At 41.2% G+C, this 26,532-nt stretch overlaps 1 protein-coding gene across 1 annotated transcript in view; it reads right to left on the bottom strand.

The window, feature by feature from the left end:
- LOC104289677 (zinc finger protein 462-like) overlaps window positions 1-26,250 on the bottom strand; it is a gene marked incomplete at its 3' end in the record, with an annotated part of 49,646 nt that extends 23,396 nt beyond the window's left edge. The window contains 7 exon segments of the mRNA XM_009888665.1: window positions 9,393-9,415; window positions 9,417-9,582; window positions 13,785-13,903; window positions 16,982-17,085; window positions 18,856-19,020; window positions 19,952-25,440; window positions 26,031-26,250. Of these exon segments, the coding sequence (XP_009886967.1) occupies window positions 9,393-9,415; window positions 9,417-9,582; window positions 13,785-13,903; window positions 16,982-17,085; window positions 18,856-19,020; window positions 19,952-25,440; window positions 26,031-26,250 (6,286 nt within the window).
- Window positions 26,251-26,532: the final 282 nt, after the last annotated feature.

Below are 26,532 nucleotides of genomic sequence, written 5' to 3'. Positions count from 1 at the left end.
GGGGGGAGAAGATAAAAGAAAATAAGATTCAGAGGGATGCAACAAAACATTCATGAAGAAGCTTAGGGAACCATACAGTACAAGGAAGTTTTTATTCACTGCATGTTTAAAAACAGAATATAAACCTACTTTTCTACCTAAATTCTGATTTCTGCTAAAGAACCTTTACATTGCTAGGACATTGTGAATGAGACATAGTCGAAACAAATTTTGTGTCCTTGTTTGCACACTCCAGAAGACAAAAAGTATTTACAGAGGAAAAAAATAAAGGCCTGAAATAAAATTGCCATTTAAAGGATTTACAGAAAAAAAAAAATCAACACCAAAACCCAAAAATCTTGTTGGCAGGATTTATTTCAGCATTATCTGTAAAGGCCACTTTTTGGACCATTTTGGAGCAGCTTTTGTGAGAAAGATATTACATATATGTCTAAGGCTCAGAAGAGGGCAACCAGAAAGATACATGGACTGTGCAATCTTGTTTATTCAAAAGAGGTGAGAAACTATATCCACGTTTCTTTTTAACTTTAAATTTTCTTTTAAGTTGTGTGCACACCTATCTCTGGATGGAACTGAGACAAGATATGTGCTATGCAGCTCCTTGTGCTGATATCAAAATCATTTCAAAGGGACATAAATTTCATCTAAGAAGAAGAAAATAATAAACAGTTTTATCATCTGAATTCCTTTACACAAAGAGAGTCTCATACTGCTGCCTACTGAAGAATCTTGGGACTTTCATAGTTGAGATTGAAGACAGAGTGGCTATAATACTCTGTATAAGATGATGCAAAGGAGAGCAGTAGGATTTTATAAGACTTAAGTAGAAGCAACGTAATTGATGAAATAAATTATACCATATTATTTCCATCAGAAGAGAAGGATCAGTCCAAGAACTTCCCATCCCCTACTGTTTTTGAGTATCCAACACTTCCAGGAATTCCCATGAGCATCAGCTTGCAAGACAGGCACAACATGGTCATGAACGCTGCCTCAATCATTACCCTGCACTGCTAAATGGTGTGATTTGGAAGGATCAGTTTTAGGGGTCAGGAAATAGTTCACCATGTAGCTATTTTATCTCTAGTTAACCCTTCTTTTCCTCTGTCTTACCCACAACAAAATTTCTTTCCTGGCTTCAGCTCAATTTAACTTTCCTACAGTCCTTTAGGTGACTTGGCCACTTACTAGTCACATTTAGGCTGCACACAACCCTCTGACTGTAAACTAGATTCTTTCAGTAACTGCTCTACCGCTTGCAACCTTTGCAACAAAGGTGCCAAGCCACTACAGCTTTCTAACCCCACTAGTTGCTTTGCCTACTGCCGTTTTTGCTTACAGCACAGAGGTGATGTATGAGGAGTTCATTTTGTTTCCTGTCCTCTGGCATTCATGTTATTTCACCTCTGTTGATCCACTGCCTTCTGTTTAAAGAATGTTGCTGGCTGAGAATCAGCTGCCACTGGATTATACTGGGTGAACAGTTCAAACTGTTGGTCATGTTTCAACCCTGTATTCTTATAATTTGTTATGCAAGGAATAAATTTCCATTGTCTAAATACAGGGCAGCACTCAAAACCAGGACTTCTGCTACACGTCAAACATTGGGATCTCCATGTGCTTACCTATTTCCATAAAACGCATAAAATAAAAAGTTCTCTAGCTATTCCTTATTCTGTTGAGCTAAACTCAAACCTCATAAGTGGAAGTGCACTTACAAACGAGAGGAATGCAAACAGATCTGGAAATAGCTTTAGCAAGATGCTGATTTAACCAGTCTGCCAAAAGGACTTACTGGTAACAGGTTCTTTTCTGAATTTACAAAGATTTCCTACTTTGATTGATTCTTCACTCAGACAATAATCTACATGTTTTTTTTTTTTTTGCACTAGTAACCAAACCATCCTCATGCTATTATGGTCCAAGATTTCCTTCTCATTTTTAAGAGCAATTCATCAGATATTTTTCAGGAGCACTCCACATTTCCTTCTCTATTGCTCTGGCCCTTGAAATGTTTGTATTAATACAAACACATGGCCACAAACACACATGCTTCTATTACCCAAATGCTTACTTGCCTTTAAGCTTCAGATGAAGAGGGGAAAGAAATCCAGCTTTATCAAGTGCTACCTTTTTGCATTCTGCTTTAAAACTGGCCCTAAAATTACAGTCACAATATACAGGTACTGAGGATCCATTCTACTCATAGAGCTCAGGAGCCTGTAATTTGTTCTGGAGACCTCCAACATATACCTTGACATCATCATTGTTATTATTGCCAACAGAAAGGCCTCATCTATATCACCAGCTCTGAGTGACCTCCGATCACTTTGGGCAGTATTTTCAAACATTGGTACCAAAATGTAGTAACAATGTCCCTTAAAGAAGAAATAAAACCAGCTACTTAAATGTCAGACTTTGGTCTGTCAACTACGATGACGATGTATGTCCATTTCAACAGACCTAAAATGAGCAAAGAGTTTTACCTCTCTGTCAAGCACCAAATCCCTCCAGCAAGTTTTAAATCAATAGAAAGTAACTGGAGTCTCGGGGGACAGGGAGAATATCAGTTAGCTTCCACAAGAATGCTACTAACATGTGGGAATGATAGCCTGCAGAAATGCTCTCTTGCACAGCATTGGTCAAGTCATATCACGTATCCCTTCACAGCAATAGCATCCTTTTTGCTTTGTATAGAGTGATCACAAATTCCAAGGACAGCAGCAGTACATGACAGCTAAGAGAGCATCACCTGCCACTTTGTCCCCTATCCTGAACATCAAAATCAGAGCCAAAAGCAAAAACCTCAAGAAAAAAACCCACAGGAATCTAGATATACTTCCTTTCTCCCATGGGTGCAATCAAGTCATTTCTCTCTGCCCGGAAGGAATCCAGAAGATGTTTCTTCCTTCATTTATTACTTGATCCACCCAAACAACTTATTCTGTCTCCTCTCTACCCTAGGCAAGTCTTTCAGTATCACATCAATGCTGTCGCAGCAGGCTGGCCAAATCCATACAAAGACTGGCAGCAACCTTCTCCCAGCTGCATGAGTTCCTGTCTCCATCCTGTTGAATCTCAATTTTGCCTTTACCCATTCAGTTCAAGCACAAAAAGCTCAGGACCAGAAAAGAGCACAATGAACAGCAAGTTGACACCCCCCTGAGCACAGCCAATGACAGAATAAACATTTCCCTCTGTTCCACTAGCCACAAAACTGTTCTCAACACGCTGTAGGAAAAGGCCAAAAGCCAAACAACTATACAGCAGTGGAAGAGAGCTGCAGAGAACAAGGTCATCCCCAGTGCCCTAGGTCCTTGAAACAGTGAGGAGTTTGTTCAGTAAACTTGGAGGTGAACAAGCTCTGCACTTGTTCCACCAGTCCCTGCCAATCTGATGCAGGAGAAAAGTTCCCATCTGATCCAACATCTAATAATTAGTTTAATGCTGATCACAAGAAGTAAGGCACACCAACAAGTACCGGGAGAGTTTTAACAAGCACTGGCAGGCAGTGTGGCCACAGGCAGCACCTTTGGGAAGGAAAGACAGGCAAAGTCTGAGGGGAAAGCAGAAACTTGCTCTAGGTTAGAGAAAGAAGGAACATGGCTGAGGAAAAAAGAAAGCAGCCTGCAAGGAAGAAGGGTTAATCTGATACTTCAGAGTGAGGAGATGCATGCAGCATCACTCTTATAGGGCACAAAAGCAGGCAGAACAAGTAGACAGCTCTCTGCAGCCTGACTGTAACTTCAAAAGCCGAGGCATGTTCTGTTCTGCACTATGCAGATCACCATCTTGCATCCTTAACATGGATGCTATCCTTCCAACTCATCTTGCAATTAAAGCAATTAGGTATTGAATCTTTGCCTGAATTTTCCCTGTAGTGACTACCGTCTCTCTGCCTCCCTGGTCAACAACAGTCAAATAAAAGGGTCTCAAACTTCAAAAGAGTGGGGTCTAAACCCCTCCCCCTGAAAAAAAAACTAACAAACCCCAAACTAAAGACAAAGAAAAGGCTATTCTGCTCCAATACAAGGTTTCCGGGCTGTGAGGACTCTGACCCCAAACTGACTGTCTGTCTCTGACCCCAGGCTGTCTTCCCCAAACAGCAGCAGCCATAAAACACTAAGACACAGTAGCAATGAGAAAGAAACATCACCAAAGTTGAAGAGTGACGGTCTTAGGAACTTTCTGCCCTGATTGGAAGGTTAGAAAAATATCCCTTATCAAGAGCAACAGTGCATGTGAACACAAATAAGTCAGCAACAAACTATGGTATGGATTAAAAAAAAACCAGTAAGTCAGGGGCAGTATGTCTGAGCATATGGAAAATTTGCGTCTCTTCTGAAAGGGAGGGAAAGAAGAGGGAGAAGTGTGGCTCTAGGGCTGAGTGGATCACTAACAATCCTGCCTCATTGCCATCAGCTGTTGAAAAGACTCCTTGCTTTCCACTGCTCTCCTTTGGTTCTGGTAAGTATATGAAATTGCCTTAGCAATTCTGCTAAAGGCTCTCAGCACTCCTCAGGATTTCATCTGGTAAGCAGCATAGAAGACGCATCCTGATTATGCATTATCCATTTTGAAAAAGTGTACAGAAATGGGAAGGGATTCACAGTTCTTAAACAACAGTCCCAGAAACAGGAGTTAGTCAAGCAGTTTTGTACCTAGCCTAGCTCTGGCAAAGCAAGCAGATGTATTTATATTTTAGTCTCTAGATGAGGCAAAGTTCTTTTCCACTGGCAAAGGCTGAAGTTCAGAAAAAAGCTGGAACAGGGCACTGGGTGTTTCACTTAGCAGTTTTCAATGCATTTCCTGCTGCAAGTAATTAAATTTAATGAAGATGTTGACATACCATGTACTGGGGAACTCAAAAGATCCTCTAGTTCTGACCCTGCATGTGTTTTCTGATGTGTGCTGGTATTAATGATAGATCCTGTTTGGTTTGCACAACAGTGAAAAGCATGACTATTGAGCTTCAAGGGCATGCACAAAATGTGCTGCTTTCTACATTTCAAGAACTGGTTACACTAAAAAGGAATGATCTTGTACAGTAGCAGCATGACTGAGAAGATATTAGAAACCACATTTAGAAGCCACATCCAGATATGTCTAGTTTACCACTTGCACTTTACTGTTTTATTTTGACAAATTAATATTCTTAATCGGTAGAATTAAAAAACTGTTATTTTGTTTTTCTGCATACAGTCATGCTGCAAATAAATTTTGAGGCTCCAAATCTGCCAGCCATATGAATAAAGAGTAGTACTTTGTGCTGCAAAGCAGTTAGGCCAAAGCGGTTATTTTCACAAAATAAAGAGCTGTTCAAAAAAAGCAGTAGTACTAGCCAGGGCAATGTAGGGCAAGTATTTTATATGCTCCCAAGAAGCTTTTGCTGAAGGTGAAATCATAACATGAAACCATTTATCAATCTTTTGAGTCATTCTGCTTTATGACAATAGGTTGCAATCGTGGATTTCTCCAGTTTATAAGAGGAAGGCAGGTCACCACCTCCACAGCCCTTGCATACAAGCAAACATGCATAACACCAGTGCTTACACAAGCAGCATCTGTTGCCCTGTGCTTTCTCCTTAGCAGATGATCACTTTGCAGATGACACCTGTTGCTATTGTTCCTATTCCCGTTTTCTAGCATTCAATCACACAATTTTTGTGCCTCTGCCTTCCTTCCAACTCTTCCTTATTGAAATAGATGGTAGTCTTCTAATGTGCCTTGACAATGCAGATCGTGGGATTCCATTGCCTTGCACTCAACTCAACAGGAACAGAGCAAACCCTGCACACTGCAGTACTGGAAACCTTTATCTGTGACACATACTGCCCCATAGGATGACAGTATCATCAATAAATCCATACAACCCTTCTGGGCAGAGATTAACATGAATATAAATTCTGATTTTCACAAAGACTGTGAAAGAACACGGAAACAGATCTTGTTCGGGGATTCACCCAATCCCTCCTAGCAGTTTGTAATATTTCAATTTACACTGAATTTTTACTGTGTTTAAGTTCAAGTCAAAAGTCTTAAGCCACATTTCAGTGTAAAGGGCAAATAAGTAAATCCAAACAAACAAAAAAGCCAACCACACAAATCCCAATAAATACTCAAACACCCCCCTTTCTTTCTTGAAGAGGAAAAGTAGCTGTAAAATATTGGGAGAACAAAAGAACATTTTACCACAATGGCAATCTTATCATTTCAACAAGAATTGGATACCACAAACCATTCAGTGCCCCTATACTATGTAAAACAGAAAAGTAGCACTGGTGATCAACATTTACTGTTTTTTTGTGGCTGTTTGTAAGAAAAACACCTTCAAAACAAAACATCATCACCCCGACACCCAAAAAAATCTGAGTGCTTTACCTCTAATTAGATCAGGATACAATGAAAACACATTCCTTACAAATTAAAACACCACCCAATATGCAGAGATGTAGGATACAAAAAGCAGCATCTTCCAATGATGTCTCTGTAAGAAAGCCTTCTCTGCTGACTCACTGAGACTGACACAATCATCTTCTTACACTACTACCCTGAGAGAGCCATACACACACTGAAGTGGTTGATATGCTTTCTAATGACAATGTAGTTGCCAGGAATAGGCAACTTTAACTTCACTTCCCTGAAAAGTATATCAAGCATCCACAACATCTCCAGGATATACAGTGGAACACTTCAGATATACTTCCTGCTACCAATACAGAACTAAAACAGATAAGTCACAGAGATTTAAATATATTTGCATCTTTTAATGAACAGATCAATCTAGAAGAACAAAAGAAATGCTCTAAGAAAGGCCCTTCAGGGAACAACTTCTGGAGGAAAAAAAAAAGCATCAACAGAAGTTCCACTGGGCTGTTGTCCCAGAACAGTTCTATTCAGACATGCACTCTGCTATTACAATTCAGTATCCTTTTCCCTTTTCTCCATTTTTAAAGGGCTTAACAATTGGCAGGATGAGTTCTGCTAGCTCCTCAAATCTCCCCAAGTCATCCTGCTCTATCTCCTATTCCAACCACAATATTCATCCACAGACAAGAACAGACCCTTTCTGCAACCACTTCAATTACGCTTGCTGCATACCTACAAACCTATAAAACAAGTTTATAACAATGTGACCAACCTTTTGTCTGCCTTTCACCCCAGCCCTAATTCAATTTGCATCCCCAGTGAATGACTTGATCATAGCCCTCATTGCAGGTTATTTATACACACTAACACAGGCAAAATCCAACTACGCTACAACACGTGAGCTCCACTTTATATTGGCACCAGCTGGACATAACAGTGCCCATCACACATTTCCTATTATCGGGACCAGTCTTTTATCTAGTTCTACATTATCACCTTCAACTTGCAGGCCTAGGCCACAGAGACGTTGATTTATTCCCTTCTAAAAACCAAAAATAAATGATGTCATAAGAGCAGCCATCATTAACTTGATCTGCAGCCAACTTCCTAATGTAAAATAAATTACTTAAAACAGGTTATTCCTTCCTCAAGCAATGCTTAAAATGTTAACATGATTATTACACCTGTACTTGTCTGACTAGCTCCCCAGTGGGTGGCTTCTATTATTGTCGAAGTGACTTAACCATTAGCCCTGTTTAAAGATGATCAAGCTAATTGGGACAAATTGTGCCTTCGTTTCAGGCTGCAATATAGATCTAGGTAATAGAGTCAACCTCATGAAATGTTTTTGTTAACAGAGTGATCATTTTATATATTTTTAGGAAGAGTTCCTAATGGCTGTAAAATTATCTTCTACAGAGATCTGCACGTGAATTTTAACTTCACTAATCATGACTTTGAGCTCTTGGGATAAGCAAAAAAAAAAAAAAAGAGTAAATGAACCATCCTTCCCAAATTCAGATACTGTCCTTCTGTATCTCTCAACACACTATTGCTACCAAAAGATTGCTAACACACAGGAAAGACTAGGACAGCCACTGAAAATTATTCTTCACTTCTTAGTCAGTAATAGAACATTTTTTTAAAAGCAACAAAACCCCAGCAGAATACATCACAAGATGTACTCCACTTGTTGGATTAGTTTAAGCCAGCATTAGCAAAAATAAAAGCTGTTAGTAAGTCTTCATTGCACTGTTCTAGACAACTCTTTGACAAAAGGTAGTCTGAGAGCAGCTGGTCAAAATCTTTTGGTAAGATTCTGACTCCAGAAGTGACTTGCTGAACCACAAAAATATTATTCACATCTCTCTTTTTTTTCAATAAAGTATGTTTATGCTGATTACTTTTTTCTTGAAATTTCTTTCTGCCATTTTCTGAACTTATTTCTTATCTTTCACTCATTTCACATGTTTTTCTGGTGGGAAAGAAAAGAAGGGAAGACGGGAGACCAAAAGTGCTGCAAGATGATTACTGAAAATCTTAGCTCTCCAATCCTTAGCCAGTAACCGAAGCAAAACAGGAACAACAAAAAGCCCTAAGAACCTCTCAAACTTCTGGAAAAAAGGTAGGGGTTTTGCCTCTTTTACTACCCCCTCCATCCATCCCAGTTCCTCGAACATCTTCAGGTCTGAACCTTTTATTTATAATCACATACATTCTCCTCCCATATCAATGCAACTCATCCAGGCATGAAGATTTTTTTCCCTAAAGACCAGCTCTTTTCTTAATTGGCAGGAAGTGACACCCAAAACATGCCTCATAAGCTACCACTTAAAAAGCCTTAACACTTGTTGTGATACCACACATCACCTCTTCTATGAGTCTGCATTTTCTCTGTTAACAGTGTCCCTTCCTCTGCCGCTTTCCAAATATCTTCTGTGTACTTGCCCAGCACAAGGGGATTAACAGCTTTCAAGAAAGCATGGAAAAGAAAATGGTTCTCAGATTCTCCTTCCTGCAGATGCAGCTTAATATCTGAAGGTACTTTTGGTGTCCTCTGTAGCAAGGACAAGAAGAATAATTACTTTTACTATCATTACATGTTCACACTTTAAGCTTAATCATGTGGTTTCAAAGAAGTGCTCTACTAACGAGATAAAGGGGTGTTTTCAGGAGCATGGATGGAATTAGATGATCCCTTTCCCACTTGCTATCAATAGAAGCTCTGCCTTTGAAAATTTTCTAGAATTTAAATCTCTTCTGAGAAGTAAAGCCAGCATTGACATATTCCAAAGTCAACTGCTGACAGGACAAGTTAATGTAGTGTGAATCGGTGAGGATCTAGAGCAGGCCACTTCCTAAAACACCACGTTTACTCTTGATTTTGATGCAACTTCGGGTTTTTTTCTTAATGATCAAATGAAGCTGCTTTTTGGGCAAGCTACCTGCTGTAATTCTTTTTGTAATAAAAATATTAAGTGGCACCTTAGACAATTAAATTCTTGCTCTGAGGCACCTCTTACCATTAGAGTCCTCCACTTCTTCATTTAGTGTGGTTCTTGGAGGTGTGGTGGGCGTGTGAGGCTGCAAGGTTGACAATGCGGGGTCTTGGTAGTGTCAGTGCTTTCCCATGCACTTTCAAGGAGTGCTCTTTCAGCTGGCTGATTGTCATGGTGGAAAATGAGCAGGAGGAACATTTGTAGGCATGTTCACCTGGGTGAGCGAAATACAGGCAAGTCATCAGCTCACAAAAGAAACAAAATGGGGCCCCTTTTTTTTTTTTTAACTTCTCTTACTGAACTCGGCAGTAAAATTCCCATGGACTCTTCAGTGAAAGACTGATCCCAAAGAGAACAAGATATGCATATCTCCTTGTTGGAGCAGTCTGGATTCTGCAGGTACAGACACCTGCTTTGGACCAAAGTATCACTTTCTGACAACTGCCGATCCTTAAAGTGACCGATGCCAAACAACAGAGACCAAACTCTTAGCATGCCTGTGTTGCATGGTATGAGAAGAAAACAGACTTTGGGATGAAAATGGAGTCACTTAACAATAGCATTGCCAAATTTCTTTGGGAGCACCGCAACTAGAGAGGGTGAAGTAATCTGTTTCTGCATGCAGCACATCCAGCATAATTTTAACGAAGAAAGAAGGACACTACAAAATGCTAACAAAGGTCCCTCCAAAAAAACGAAATGGGGGGCAGGGAACGATTTACACTTGGGGAAGGTCGCAGTTTCCTTATGAAATACCTGCTATTAGGCAGGAGTAACCTTCATAGAACTGGTAACCAAGTCAAGGTTGGTTTACTACAAGAAGTGAACATGGCAATACCAAGAACAGTGCATATCTGTAAGGCTATGTGAAAGTGTGTTATGAAAAAGCACTAAAAAATTGAAAGAACAGAAGTAATGAACAGTAGTGAGTTTAATTTTGAATACATTCCAAGCCATAAAGACAGCAAACAAGGGGAAACAAATCCTGAGACAAGATTTGTTTTGCATTAAGCATGGAGGCAATTGGAACACAAAGTGAAACTGTCCCAACACAAACAACGTGATATTATACAGGTGCCAAGTTATTGTTTTGGAAGTGCCACTTCCATGTACAAGAGTAATACTGGCCACATATGAGTTGTACATAAAGTGCCAAAACTAATACAGGAGTGAAATATTCACGAACAGTAACAGAAGAAAAAGAATTCTGGTAATGAACAAAGCAGAATATGTTTTCCATCTTGCAACAAATTTAGCAAACAAGGTTCTCAAACAGCATTGTTTCCAACACTGGAAATAAGTGAACCAAAAGAGAATGTGAAAATTCACGTATTGCAGTGTCAAAGTAAGCACACCTGGAAAGATTTAGCAGCCATCCTACATAAAAATAACTCCCACCTCTCTCTTACAGAAAAACTATGCTAATCATAGGGACAAAACACAACCTCTTAAAAAGCCTCTTTTGGTACCTCTGAAAAAGAAGAGATCACTTAGAATCTGAAATGGTGAAACAACAAATTGTCCCACATTTTTTCAAATGGTGTTCCTCATCTGCATGTTATATCAGTTATATATTACCTTTTTACAAACAGAAAGCAAACATTTTTTTGTATAGCACTTACAAGTTGCTCAATGCAACAGGACACTATAAGGACAAAAGAAACTCCAAGGTATAAGGTACCAGTGAGGTACAGACATAGACCTCCATGGTTTGTCAGTATAAAAGATTCCTGGATGACAGCAGGCACCAACCATTAACTTAAAAGCACCAGAAGACATTAAAGCAAATAGAGGACGATTACATATTAAGCAGTCTAGACACAACTAGTACCCACTGTTCAGCCGTAACAGTTCAGGTGGACATCAGCATGAAAGGATGTGTTTGATTGCGGAGGAAAGGGTGCAGTTTGGCTTAACAGAAGCCTTCTGCACTTTTTTGACAGCTAGTTTTGCATTTCAAAAAACAATTATATTAATACACATACAAATAAATAAATCTAAAAATGTATGTGGTGGATCTCAACACCAAATATGCACTGAAAGCATTATGTTCCAGATTACACAGAAACTGAGCAGGGCCAATACTCTGTCTTACAATCATCCACTTGTGCATGCAGCACATCCGGTGTCATGACTAATGAAGCAAGGACACTAGGAATGCGAACAAAGGCCCCATAAAAATATAAACAAAAAAAAGAACAGGTGAAAAAGTTCACATGAAAACAACAGACAGCCCATTTAGAGATACTGTAAGCTGTTCTACTCCATGCCGAAGGAGATGGCACATACTGGATGAAAAACAAATGCCAGAAACACTGACTGGTACCAGCTGTTAGGCAAGAACGCATTTTACAGTCCACTGATTTTTGACCCATCCCCAGAAAACAAGCGAGAGAGGCAGACTGAGTAAAAGACATCAGGATTTTACTGAATTATAAAGATGACACTTCAGAAAAATTCAGGGGGATTGAAGTTACCACTTCTACATAAACTGATAATAAGATGATTGACAAGAGATAAAAAAAAAATGGTAGCAGAAGTTCAGAGAACCACTGTGTTACTGAAAAACTGGGGAGTCTGAGGGGAAGTCTTCGTAACATGTTTACTCAGTAGTATGTATTTCTGAAGGACTGACTCAAAATACAACAAAGCAAAGCTCTGACTGAAAAACATACAAACAATTTTTTTGTGATGTGAATATTTGGTAGAAATGAACTGAGGCAGAAACAGATCATAAGCCTTTGGAAACCCTATTACACAAGTCATTGTGAGAGCACTATCTAGGCAACCATGAAATTGTGTTCTCGTATGATGCAAAACATGGTCCGTCAAGAAGTGTCCACTAATCAAGTTCAAGAGCATGAATTCATAATAAATAAATCAATGACTTACATGAAGAGAAGTGTGAAGTAAATATTAGTTGCATGCTAACTTTGGCTCTAAAAATCTGGCAGGTTCAAACAAGGTAACACAAAATAGCCCAACTGTACAATAACATAAAGAAAACACTTTATGGTTGGCGAAGATAAAGAACCATGTCACCTCCGTACAGGATATGCGACTCTGTAAACTGGAACTGCTGCACACAGTTGGATTTCCTAGAAGGGACAGAATGCCATGGTCCTATACAACAGGAAGCTGGCAAAAGTTAAGTTAAGCTAATCCACAATACCCATCCAAGTACAGAAAAGGGTCCTGGCACAAGGTCTGTGAAATCCAAAATCAATACAGGAAATGAAGTACAATCGACCACCAATCCCTCCTACATTTTTGTAGATGAAAAGCGCCTCTGGATCAATGGTGACGATTACCTTTTTTAAAAAAAAAAATAATAAAATCAGCTGACAGCTATAAATTCCTCCTGCCTTTTCTCCCCATTTTCCCATCTTCCTCCTTCACCCCAACCTGAGTATATGACACAGTGTAAACAAATAATAAATAAAGGGACATACTTCTAGCCCTTTTGTCATCTGTTCCAGGAGTTTCTACTTGCAAGTTTTAACAACTGAGCGAGTTTGTAGTTTTTTGGATTGGTCAATATTCTGTTATTTGCATCAGAGTGCATGTTTGGAGTGTGGTTTGAGGGTTGATTTTTTGTCCTTTTAACCACAAAGATGCAAGTGTAGCCAGTGGAGCCAACGGTTTTTGACTCTGATCTTCTGGTAACCTTGCAATACATGATGCGTGACAGTGGCAAGAGTCTAGGACCAAGGAATAAAGATGAGGAAATTCTGAATCTTGCACTTTTTAGTTATCAAAGGTGCAACACTTTAGGTGACCTATCCTGTATGACACATCACCTTCCCAATTCCTGTTCATCAGAAGCATGTTTGCTTGCTTGCCTGTATGGATTCTATACTGCAATACAGAGATTTGCAAGACAAATTTCCATGTATAATAATGGAATCATGCCATTCTCAGTCTGCTGCACACAGACCCGACTTCCAAAGTCTGCAGTGTTTGGTTTTAACATGAAAGCCAGCATAAGACTCTACCAAAACCAGGTGCAATCCACAATCCTTTTCCCAGAGTCACTGAAAGCAGAAACATAAATGCACACATAGCAGAGCAAAGCTCACTACCAATCTGTTAAGACACCAATGGTATACATGATTAAATTCTACTGGAAACAAGCAGAAATAATAATGAAAAAATCATTCATATAAAAGAAAATAGAAGAAAAGGAAGAAGTTCTTGAAGTACTCATCACTGTTTTAAATTCTTGTCCTTCCAAAAACACCCCAAACTCCCACTGATTCCAACAGGTGCGTAGCCTGGCCAATCCTGACTTGCCTTTGAAAATCTTACCCAAATTTGGTGACAAAACACGTGATTCAAACCAGCATCTGCGGTCAGCAATAAGAATACTCGGGCCATTTCAGCTGCTGCACTGCAAAACTGAGAGGGAAAACTTACCAGCGTGAGCCTTGAGTATATGGGTTTTCAGGCGGCTATTATAAGAGGACTTGAATGGGCACAGTTTGCAACGGAACGGCTTATGGTGTCCATGATGGGTCTGCATATGACGATCCAGACTTGAAAAGAGAAAGACAGAAAAGGGAAATGCAAAAGAGTAAATAATTTCAACTATTCTTTCAGATGGAAAGCAAAACACTTAACAGCAATAATAAATTAAATAAGAGGCTCAACTATCCTTTCTCATACTGTCTCTTAAATTTCAATAGAACTTGCTTACAGAAAAAAGTAGAATCTAATCTGAGGAAAAGGAACAGAGCTGACACCAATTCTGTTATGCAGAAAGCAAGCCACTTAAATAAACTTATAGGCCAAGATTAGTATAAATTAAATTATACGTGATCCAGACCTAAAGAACTAGTTGAAACAAGAAACAGACAACAACAGTAAAATTATCATTACAGATTTTTTTTCTCCTGGCAAATGCTGTGAAAATATGTCCCCTTTTGTCCTATTGATGGGGCGGGGGGGAAGTATTTTTGACCAGCTTTACTGAGGAAGCCTTCTTTTTCTTACAGCAGTAAAAGCAGATTAGAGATCCTGTTCTGGGGAGGGTGCCAGCAGGCTTCAGTTGATGAGTTCCAGGATTAAAAGGCAGCAGAGTTTGAGAAGTAACAGTGTGGGAGATTCTGCATGAAGCTCCACAAGAGAAGAAGGGGTGGCAAAGACCAGCCTCTATTTTCTTCAGGGAAACTGGAAACTATTGATAGCTTGAATATTGGGGGGTGATTAGAACATGCTCTCCAGTTTCTTGTAACAGCTTAGTGAAGTTTGGAAGGGAAAAAAGGATGTTTTTCACGTTTTCTAACAAAAAATCAAATTCATTCTATCTGAGTGAGTCCTGCAGAGTTCTGCAGTTCCTACACTGTGGTTGACAGCCATTAATTCAGTTTCTCCAGGTGGCGGGCAAATAGTTTCAGCTCAGGCTGTAAACATTTCCAGTACAGGCTCTTCTTCGGACACAATCACACTTCGTGATCTAGTCTTAGTTTGAATCATCTTATGCATGGTGATGAACAACAACAGGGCAGACAGAGAGGAGTGGCAATTTGCCACAACTACTCCGCACCTGCCACCTTAATTCTAGATGCATTTCAGGCTTATTTCCTTTTATTTTTCCTAAATCATCCTGTTCTTTTTTTACTGAATATCAACATGTAGATCAAGCGGCAGTTGTTCCAGCCCTCTCACACAAGATTGTCACAGGATCTTTAGTCCCATACTGTCAAGAGCTTGAGCCAGCAAATCCCTGTTTACAAGAGCTAACACTGAAGTCTGTGTATTCAAAGATCTGATGACAGAAAAAAAAAAGAAAAAAGAAAAAAAAAAGGAACTTGTGTCTCCTCTCAGGGCCACTTCATACAAGTACAATTTAATAGAAATCCGGGATAGAGTTTGGGGCAACATAAAATGCACAGCTTTTCCTGAGAAATGGGGAAAAAAGTCTCCTAAATGAGTAAGACATTGAACACTTGCAGTGAATACTTCACAGAACAAAATTTGTTTTAAATAGCTAACAGGGAATGAACTTACTTAACAATTAAAGCCGACTGCCAAAGATGTATATGATACATATCAAGCTCTTATAAATATATACCTTAAGGTATTCTACACAGTAATATTTAAAACTATATTCACAACCACATACATTGCCAGCAAAATTATTCCAAAGGCAGGTTTTAAAGTTTTAGTCCGATTTGGGAGAACAGCAGGTTGTTGAAACATTTAGTTTGGTTTCTTTCACAGACTTTATCTCCCAAGACAGTAATTGCATCAGAAAAAAAACAACAAACAGATGAAGCAGACAACTTCAACAATGGCAACACCTATTATCAAGTTAGGTGATACCCACAGAGTGCTTCCCTGCCATCCACCACTTTTTCACTTACCTGTCCTTCTACTTGTAGGACACAACTTTGCTTCCTAGGCAGGAAACAGTGACTAGAGACCAAACTCAAGTCTGGTTTCAGAAGCGAGCCAGTTTACTAGGCAAATAGCAGGCTGTGCAAGCTATGTGAGGTAGGGGCGTCCCCCGCTGTCAGCCTTGCCAAAGCAGGGTGGGATATGCCCAGTAGTACCCATCCTTCCCCCAGTTCCTTTCTTACTGTTGGCTGCTCAATCCCATAGGCCTTTTCAACAAGGCAGATCAAACTGTGCAACACTGTGACACTAGCAGAAATATCTCTTTTTAACATAAGTAATTTAAAAATGCTTTTTATCATGCTTTTTCTCCCATGTGTTGGATTGCAAAACAGTGACATCTTCACCAAATTTAAGAGCACTACTACTGACAGTGCTATGAAAGCCTACATCAAATGAGCATCTGGATGTCTCTTCTTTCATTAAAACGGTAAATAAGCAGCCCTCTCCCCAGAAATTAGAGAAAACATGTACCTGTAAGTCAGTCCAAAATGCCAGTGGAAAATATCCCACAAACCCCATTTTTGAGGGGCATGCTATATATTTTTAAAAATTACCCAGTTTAAGGCAAAGTCAACCTTAGGGAAACAAATCTTAAGAAACATGACTACTAATGATGACTACATATTTTTCACATGCTACATCAGACAAGGAAACAGGCTGAGGGAGTCACTACGGTACCACATTGGTGTGAACTTGAAATATTTGTAGAGTGAAATTGCATGCTGTAATTAAGAAAAGAAAAAAAAATTTAATTTTAAGGTAAGTTTATGACAGTTATTTAACATTAGAATTGAAAACTCAAAGAGTTGTAACTATAAACAACAAGTTATATGCAGCAGAAGTTCCTTATATATGAAAGACTAACAATACTTTTTTCTTGGCTTGTTAAGTCTTGTGCATTAGACAAGGCTGCGTAAGTGGTGGGCTTCACTGTTTGCCTACTGAAAGAAGTCTTACTCTTTTGCTTGCATACTTTTCCCCTACATGCAAAAAAAAAGGGCTTAAATAAATTCAGGAAGATATAAAGATGCAACCGTTTATAAATAGCCACTCATAATGGCTCTTTTTTATTTTTTCAGCATGGAAAGTACCTAAATGCTGAGAAGAGTGTTGCTCAAGATCAAGTTGAGTGCGCTCTTATTCAATGTCAACCTACAAAACAGTAGTGCTAATTTGTGCTTCTTTTGAAAATAAAAATAAAAGCCACAACTTACTTGTGCCTGAAAGCAGAGACAAAGGAGCAATACTGGCAGCTGTACTTGTCTTCCCGGGTAAACATGGCCAGAGCCAAGTGACTCCTCTCGTGAGATCGCAGACCCTGCATAGACATCAAAACCCGGTCACACTGGCTGCAGTGGTAGCCCCCAGGCCTGGTTTCATCTTCCAAGGATGCTCCAGATTCAGCTTCTGTAAATTCCACAATGCCAGGGTCTTTGGCTCCCTCACAACCCTCCATCAAAGTTGTGTTTGAAGGATCTTCAGCTTCCTGCTAAAAAACACATACCCCCCCAAAGCCATCAATTCTCTCTCCCTTCTGCCCCTCAGTCTTTCCCCTGTGTTCATTATAATGCCTAGGTTTCCTGCTGCATTGTTTTTTGAATATATCCCTATACAAACTCCACATCAATGGCTTTCTGAAAAAAGGGCCTACTCTTGGGAGGAAAAAATGTAATTATATCTATTATCTACATACATGTATGTGTAAAAAAAGAATCTCACTCCTTGATCAAATTTGTGTCAGATAATACAAAAACACAAGAAACCAAATCAACTATCTGTCAGTAGTCTTGATAAGAATCTTCGAAACTTGATCAGATAAACACTAGTAAGGTATAGAGCAAGTTAACTGTAGTTTATTTTGCTCTAGCTTACATTCTACCTACTCTGCAGACTGAACAACTCATCTAGCCTACAGTAGATTTGTCCACAAGTGCCAAATTCACAAGAAAGAAGCTGGTACTCTAAGACTTTAGAATCCTCTTTAAAAATAAAAAGCAACCAGAAAAAGTCTCTTTTGTATTCCCTAACTTTCCCTTTTCTAACCAGAGCATGCATTTTTGCAACGACTTTAACAACCTATAAGAGTATTTCCATCCCATTCTTTCGGCCATGAGTTTCAGCTTTTGTTCCCTGCTTCAAAATTTCTACTCACTCAAAAAAAACATTGACCCTGCATAAACTTTATTTGAGAAGCAGGGAGAAGGACATGGTTTGTTAGGAGGGAAGCACCTGAATCTGACAGTAGTACCAGGTAAGATGAAGGAAGGTCAGTGGGAGGGCAACGAAAGCTCTCTCAGGTAGTATGAGTTAAGCTATGAAGGACTCTGCTTCCTCACAAGCAGACGATGTCATGGAAGAAGCACCCTTAGTCAGGCACTGAGACCTGCAGCATGAGTCTTTGCCGAGAACTCACTGCAGCATGAGGAGGAATACACAGCTGGTTCCTACAGCCTTGTTGCACTTTCACTACTACCCCTGCTGAAATCGGGCTGTGGAGCATGGCCTGTCCTTGGAGATGTCCTAGAAAGTATCCCCTTTCACAGGGAGAAAGGAACAACACATTTACACCTAATCACCCAAATGGGACCACTGGCTCAGCTGGCCATTGAATGTTTTGTTTAGAGCCAGTGTGCAAATTTCACTTGGAAAGGTGTACCAAAAGCAACTTCACATATTTGCACGTCCACACTTCCTCTTCTTAAAGAAAAATAAAAAAAGAAAACAAGCAGCTCTTTTAGGGTTTAACTAAGCAGAGAAGTAGCCCAGAATAGCTGAGAGAAAGTCTCCTGCTCATAAACCAAGTCTTTCGGTCATCAACGACATCAACTCCTTTGCGGCTGAGAAGAAATGAGAATTAAATAGTCTTCGTGCCCCTGGATCAAGAGTGGAAAAAAGTTAAAACATCTTAAAATAAACCAAAATCACTTAAGAAACATAGTGTTAGATTAAAACATCATGCTGAACTGGAATACCCAGTTCAAACCCCATTCAACTTCACAAAAGCCCTCCATAGGTTTTCAACAAGTGCTCTATTTTAAACAATGCAAGAAGTTGCAGTCATCTTCAGTCACCTTTCTGAAATTCTTACCTTTACTGTAGCTGACACAGAAGAGACATTCCCATATTGGACATGCTTGCGGAGGTGATTACAGATGGCTCGAAGTGTTGGATGGACTTCCACACAAAATTTGCATTTGTAGCCAACCACCTTCCTCTCCTTAAGTTTTGAAACATCTTCCAAGTGTCCAAAAGCCTGTTTGAGTACACAAGCATAAATCACTGAAGTATGCTTTCTTATCTCATTTTTAGGAATACAGACCAGATTCAACACCTGAAGGGAAATAATGCTTGATGTACACATGTCCTGTTTTGCAGAACTGCAAGGTCAATTTTTGTTGACATCTATTAATACCTCCAGACTAAGTGGAGAAGGTATCTGTGCAGGAGGAACCTTCAGTTTCTGCAGAACAGTGGTCCTCTGGAAGACCATTCAGTTTCGCCTGAATCTGTGCTCTTTCATGACACCACAACTTCCCCAACAGCTGTGGGGAGCTTTTCCACAGCAAGTATATTTCAAAATGAAACAGAAGGAAGGGAGTAAGCAGCCAAGAAAGAGCACAATTTTGGTCTTCTGCTTATGAGGCACTTGCCCAAAGCTTCAGTCATCAGATAGGTTCACGTCATGTTAATATTGAGTGCTTAATCAGAGAAAGTACTGAAAGAGAGAGAAGGTTGAGAAGGAAACTGGTTCGTTATTCAGAGGTACACTGAAGAGGGGGATGGGACATTTTATAAAGAATCTGTAAGAAAGAACATGGCAGCCTCGCCACAAAAGAACAAGTAACTGTCAGATACAGATGGCCTTCCAGAAGGGTGGGAGGAAGGAAAGAAGATAAAGAAAATACTGAAGGAAGCACTAGGAAGGAGCAGGGCTTCCTACAGAACCTAGGGAGGGGTGGAGGATGGATGAGAAAATTAAAGCAGAATGTGTAATTGACTTATGGAGCTCACTGGCACGCTGAGTCATTCATTAGCCTGTGGTCATTTGGCTGTCAAGAGAACATGCAACTGGGCATCAGTAATAGGCAGCCTCTTGGGGTGCGGAAAGAAGGGTAGTGGTTTGCTTCCCTTCCCTGGCAGGGAGCAGGGAGCAGGGGAAAGAGACCAGACACACAAATCCTTACCCTCTCTTGTTTGAAATCTGCAAAAGCACCATCTGCATATTTCTGCTTGCTCAAAAGCTGCTTCCTCCTTTCCTGACGTTTGGCACGCTTCTGGAATTCCTCGTTGTGACCATTCAAGTGTGCAGTCAGCTCTGCCGTGCTATGCAATTTCGTATCACAGTGCTTGCACTGGTACACAGGGTTCTGAGAGCGGGTGCCACTTCCCAGTATGGTAAAGTCCCTCTTCAAATCCTTGCTGTGGTGGTCGGTGTAATGCATACACAGCAGCTCTGCTGTGCTGAAGGACAGCTTGAAACATTTTATGCACCTGAAGGGAAGCCACTCAATTTCCTGAGTCTCAGTCTCCACCTCAGGCTTTTCAAAGTCATTCCTCTCCTCAGCTGGAGTTGGCTTTTCATGCTCATCAGCATACACGGCAGTGAAGTAACCCCCCAGCTTGCTTGCATGCTGCTTCTTAGGGAAAACACCAGGGTGACGCTTCATGTAGTGGGACACAATACCCTTTTTGCTGAAGGACTGGAAGGAACAAAGCGAGCATTTCTTCTTCTCTACAGCCCTCCTCAGCTCCTCACTTAACTGAGGAGTGTCATCTTTGGGAGAAGATGGAATGATCACTTTATTGGGTTTGTCGCTTACCGTCCTGGAGGCTGCTAAGCAGTGAGTGTAGTAAGCATCAATGTCATGTCTTTTCTGGTAGTGTGCCGCAAGCCCTTTGCGGATAGGGTTGGTGTATGAACACAATGCACATTTGAAGAGGTTGTTCTTGCCCTCTGGCTGTGCCCGGACATTGTTATGTTTGATACGGTAGTGCCTCGCTATCCCCTTCCGGGTGGAACAGAAATACTTGCAGAGCTGACACCGGAAAACTGTGTGAGACACTAAATGAGAACTGGAAAAATGAGGTGCAGGCACAGAGACTTCCCCAACATCCTCAGCAGCAATTTCTGGGGAGGCCTTGATTTCAGTCACCATGTCTGGCTCCACTGAGGCAGACACCTTTGGTGGTGACTGGGCAAAAACATCAAATTCAGGTTGATTGTGGTATTTCTCATAGTGAATTTTCAGCTTCTCAAGTGTTCCATGGGTGTAAGGGCAGAGTTTGCACCGATAAGCACCATAGCCTTGCTTGAAAATCCTACTTGTCTCTTCCACATCATTCTGAGCAATATCATTTGACTGCTCCACATCATGCACAAAGTCTTCAGCAGTGACCTTTACTGATGGGTGCCGTTTCTGGTAGTGTGTGAGAACGCCATGAATGCGTGTATTAATGTATGGGCAATGTCTGCACTTATATACAGCCCCTGGGTTAATGTCTATATCCTGAGCAAAGTCCGCAGCTTTCACTTTCATACCAGGATGCTTTTTGCCATAATGAGTCAGGAGGCCATGCAAGTTGTTGTACTCAGACTGGCAAACTGTACACTGATATGGAGTGGAAGAGATGGCAGGGTTTGCAGAAGCCAGCTGGACAGTTTTTTCCTGGGAAAGGCTGGGATCCTCTGCACACTCTGCATCCTGATCCATCTGTGTTGTTATCTGGTCTTCAGAATCCATCCTGGCCCCAGCTTCATCAGGCTGCGGGATGGACTTCTCAGCAGCATCTTTCTCCTTAATGATATCTAACAACACAGATTCATCTCCATTCATGGCCCAAGGGTGAAATGCTTGGTAGTGATTCGTAATATCCCAAATGGAAGATGCTTCAAAAATGCAGTCTCTGCATTTATAGGTCTTCATCTCTGTTGGCATCACTAGGGCAGGAGGGGAAGGATCGGGACCTGCCCAGAGTTTAGTTGCCATATATGTATAGTCAACATAATGCTCAGGATGTCTCCTTTGGTAATGCACAAGCAAACCACTTGGCTCTGTGTGTGAATAAATGCACCATTCACAGTGATAACCAGCTTCTATCAAGCCATCCAAAAATGCCCATCTCAGAATGGATGTGACCGTTGCCTTCATATTTGGGTGGTCTTTCTTAATATGCTTCCTCAACGCATAGAAGTAAGGTGATGTGTAGCTACACTGCCTGCATTTGAGGGCTCTCAGCTTTGACTTGTCCCGTTCGGTGCCGGAGGTGTGAGCAGGCACACTGCCAGTTGATTTCTTCTGGCTGCGATCGCAAAGGCTTCTAATGGTGGCTGTATGCTGCCTAATCACATCTGCATTAGCTTTGAAGTCACGATGCTTCTTTTGATAATGAATGAGCACGCCTTTCACGGTCCGATTTCCATAATCACAGTGTTGGCAGAAGAACATTTCATTCTCAGGAGGATTCACAGAAGTCTCAGATCCACCCCGGCTCAACTGCTGCATTGACACTGGTGGCCTCTGAATACCAGGTGGCAACTCACCAGCCCTCATCATAGCTGCGGTGGGGGGTGCCTGTCTGATGTATTTGGCAGTGACCTTTATCTCCGGGTGTCTTTTCTGGTAGTGGACAAGCACTCCCACAACTGAGCGGTTGCTGTATGAACAGTGTTTGCAATAGTAGAGTTCAGTAGCGAGGTCTGGGGGTGGTGGTGGGGGAGGTGGAGGTTGAGAAGCCAAGTTGGACAATTTTGGGGAAACGGGTGTCCCCAACTCAAAAGACATCTGAGCCAGGGCAGAGCCCCTATCAACAGAGACTACACGCATGGTCTTCTGAATTCTGAAATATGAGGCTTTTTCTTCAGGGTGCTTTTTCTGGTAATGCACCAGAACTGAATGCATGTTAGGGCTTGCAAATGAACACACATCACAGTCATAAACAACTACACTATTGACTGAAGGTTCCTTCTGATTTTCACATTCAGGACTAAAACTCTTGGCGGCACTTTTGTTAAAACCAGCTGGCACACCAGCCCCGCGAGCCACGGGGGTGGAGGTTGCCATAGTTTTTGGAGCAGAATTCAAGATCTCTCTCAGTGTCTGAGACTCCGTGTTCAGTCCTTCTTGCTGCTCAACGACATAGCTTGAAAATATCATTGCATTGTTAATTTTCACTGTGGGATGCATTCTTTGGTAATGCGGCATCAGGCTTCTAACATTCGGGCTTGTATAAGAGCAGAAGCGGCAGCGATAGATCAGATCAGAATGATCAAAGTTCAGTACATTCATAGCTTCAGGGTGATGCTCTCCATAGTGCTGCTGCAGGTCTTCAAAGTTTGTGTAGTCAATGTAGCACTCAAGACACCTGTATACTGCACTGTGATCATTGGGATCCAGGATATACCTAAAGCTGAATTTAATATAGGGATGCATTCGCTGGTAGTGGGTGCTAACACTCCTGGCAGATTTGTTGCTGAAATCACAGTGTTTACAATAGTAAAGCCTTCCAGAGTCATTAAACTCTGCATTCTCATTGTTCTGATCAGTGCCATACATGTTTGACTGGCTCCCCAGAACAGAGGCATTAGGGCTCTGGTGGTCCTTCATGCTGACAGAAGAATAATAGTCTTCCTCATCTTCAGATAAAGTGAGCTCAATCTCCGCTCCATTGGTGGAATTGTAGTCATGCTGCATGCTTCTAAAGTTTGTCTCCTTCTGGGAATCATTAGCCTCTCTGCCCCACATTTGCTGGGGTGCGTAAGAACTGGAAACCTCTATCATTGGTTCTGTTTGCTCTTCTTCTCTGTCTAACTCCACTTCTATCTCCACCTCATTGTCCTCCTCCTCTTCCTCATCATCCTCTACGTTAATCACAGCATCTTCTTGCTGTTTGTTTTGGTTGATTTTGCTCTGTAGGTTGCTCGCTATTTCATCAATTCTAGTTCTCTTTTTCACTGGAGAGAGATCTAAAGGGAAGTCATTTGACACTTTCCGAGGGGCCTTCGCAACAAAGTTATTTTTAGATGAGAGCCCAAGGATGGAGGTCTGGCTCTTCTTCACTGTGCTAGCAGAGGGGTGAGCATCCGCCTCACTCTCTTGTGGCGTGTTTGATGGTGGTCCATCATATTTTGGCAAGTTGTCACAGAAGGAATGCTTGTGCTGCTGATGAACTCTGAGGCCTTTCAAAGTTGTGGTGGAATAGTTGCACATTGTGCACTTGTATGGATGCTGTGAATGGGGCTGGGGTGACTGCTGTTGTTGCTGTTGCTGCTGCGGCTGCACTGGTTCCATCATCCCACCTGACTTCCTGCCATTTATATTTCCACTCTCGTAAGACACTGTGCTGTCGTTCAAAGAAGAAGCGATGCTTTCAGTCTGAGAGTTCATAGTGTCCCAGTCTGATGTTGTTCCTGTGTGACACTGCTTGTGGGCACCAAGCTTTAATGAACTCTTGCAGGTGAACGGGCATTCATCACACTTGTACACAGCGGTCTTCCCAGACAGATGGATGTTCTCAATGTGACGGGAAATGCTTCGGCGGTGCATCGTCAGGAAAGGGCAAAAAGGACACTGGAACCTGTTCATATACCTTCTAAAGGGAATCCCCTTTGTTTCCAATAGTTTGTTGCCATCAGATCCCATCAGCTGCTCTGCAGACATTCCTGAGGTCTGGTGATCCATGGAGTTCAAGCCATTCTCACTGTCCATTTCATTTAGCTCTTCATCTGAGCTGGAGTCATTTAGCATACTGCTTGTTTCCAGGTCAGCAGAAGAATTTGTCATATCAGCAATTCCATAGCGGGATCTGTCAGACAAATTAACCATGCCCGAGTTGTGAGGTGACTTAGGCTTCATTTGAGGGTAAGACACAGAAGAAAACTTGGAAGATGTAGAAGAGTTGGGCCTCATAAGGGAATTGCTCATAGAGCTCCTGAAGTTTGAGACGTTAGCATTTGACATTTCACGTCCTGTTGTATTCATGGAGATATAATTAGAGTTTGGAGAGGCATTCTGGGCACTCTTAGTCTGTACATCAGGTGCACCAGTTCCATCTTGCTGCTGCCTCAGACTTGACAGTATTTTTACCATGCTGCGGTGCTTCTTCATCATGTGATCACACCAGCGCTCCCTTCGAGGTGTCTGGTAGCTGCACCATTCACAGCAGAAGTTGCCCCTAGACTTTGTCAGGGGCTTGACCATGGATTCCAAAATGCTCCGCTCCACCACCTCTGCAGGCAGTTCCTTGCAGGGTTCCTGCACTGGCACAGAAGCAGATGTTGATTCAGGCATAGCAGCGGCAGCAGTAGGAGGAGTTGAACTCTCTTTCAGGTTGCTTTTGTGATACATTTTTTGGTGCTTAACAATCCTTGCACGCCTGGGTGACTTGTAGGTGCAGAACTGGCAACTGAAAACTTTGCCAAACCCTTCATGCATCATGATGCTGTAATTTAGGGAACTAGCAGTTGGTGGCCCCACTGAGCTCCCCCCGGCCTGGGCTCCATGAACCTTGCGTGTGTGCTCTATGAGGAGGTTTTTGGAACGGAAGTAACGCACACAGAATTTGCACTGGAAAAACTTGTTGGTTGGTTTAGGATTTGGAGCCATGTGCTGACCATAGAAAGTCTGGCTCTGGCTATAGTAACTTCCAGTCCCCATCTGACTTGTTGCATTTTGCCCTAAAATGAGAATTAAGGTGTATACATAAATAAGTAAAAATCAAATGAAGAGGCATTTTCTCCACCCACCCTGTACGCATCAGAGTGCAACCACATCCTGAATAAATAATAATCACACGAGGATTCCCTCACCCACTTATGGTGAGATCTACATATCTGGCAATGGTCAGAAAAATAACCGTTATGCGTAGTGTCTGCATATGTTTGACTGTGGTATACAGTTTGGGATAAATAATTTACAAAATAATCTCCTCAGGGGAAAAAAGAAAGCTGGTATACTAACAAAGTTGAAAATTTTGAGGTGGTTCATAGTAGTGAAGAACAACCATGAAAATCTGAAAACCAAAAAACAATATGAAGAAATACATGAGAAGCAGCTGGGAAATAAAATCAACCTCCATGTTTTCATTGAAAGAAAAAGCCATGGTCAGAACCAATATGGCTGAAGCTAGACATCTGCTTTGCTGACATAGCAATAAAGATACTACGAGTTTTTTAAATCACATTAAAAGTAGAAACTAAAACACACTGAAATAAGCCACATGTAAAACGGGGTTAGAGTTGAAATCACTTTTAGAGTTGAGATTTACCTGCTATTTCATCTGCAATTGTAAATTCGTCCTTTACAGAAGAAAATTCAACCTCAGTCTGGTTGCTAGCATTCATGGAACCAGACCTTGGCTGGCTAGGACTTTCCTCAGAGACATCAGTTGGCTGCAGAAAAGCAGTGTGAACATCCTGGATGTGAGCTTTTAGGTCTTCATAAGATGGAGCTCGAAAATCACAGCCATCACACTGGAGCACCTCCATGGTTCAGGGATGATCTTTTACATTAGAAAATTCTGCAAGAAAAACAGAGGAAGGAGAGAAGAGAGATGTTTTACAGCAATGCCACTGTAACGAATCCTAGAAATACGTAATACCAAGCTTATGATGACTCAGTCATTTCCAGAGATTCCGCAAATACTGCAGCGTAAAACTCAACCGTTGCTTACCATATTATGAGGCATCAATTCAGGTTCACATAAAGTCCTATCTTGGTAGCTCACAAGTTACTAACGCAACACTACAAACAGTCAACTTTCTAACAGG

The sequence above is a fragment of the Charadrius vociferus genome, unplaced genomic scaffold, assembly GCF_000708025.1.
Source record: "Charadrius vociferus isolate BGI_N301 unplaced genomic scaffold, ASM70802v2 scaffold517, whole genome shotgun sequence".
NCBI classification, from domain to species: Eukaryota; Metazoa; Chordata; class Aves; order Charadriiformes; family Charadriidae; genus Charadrius; species Charadrius vociferus.
This window is presented reverse-complemented; position numbering and strand designations above follow the sequence as displayed.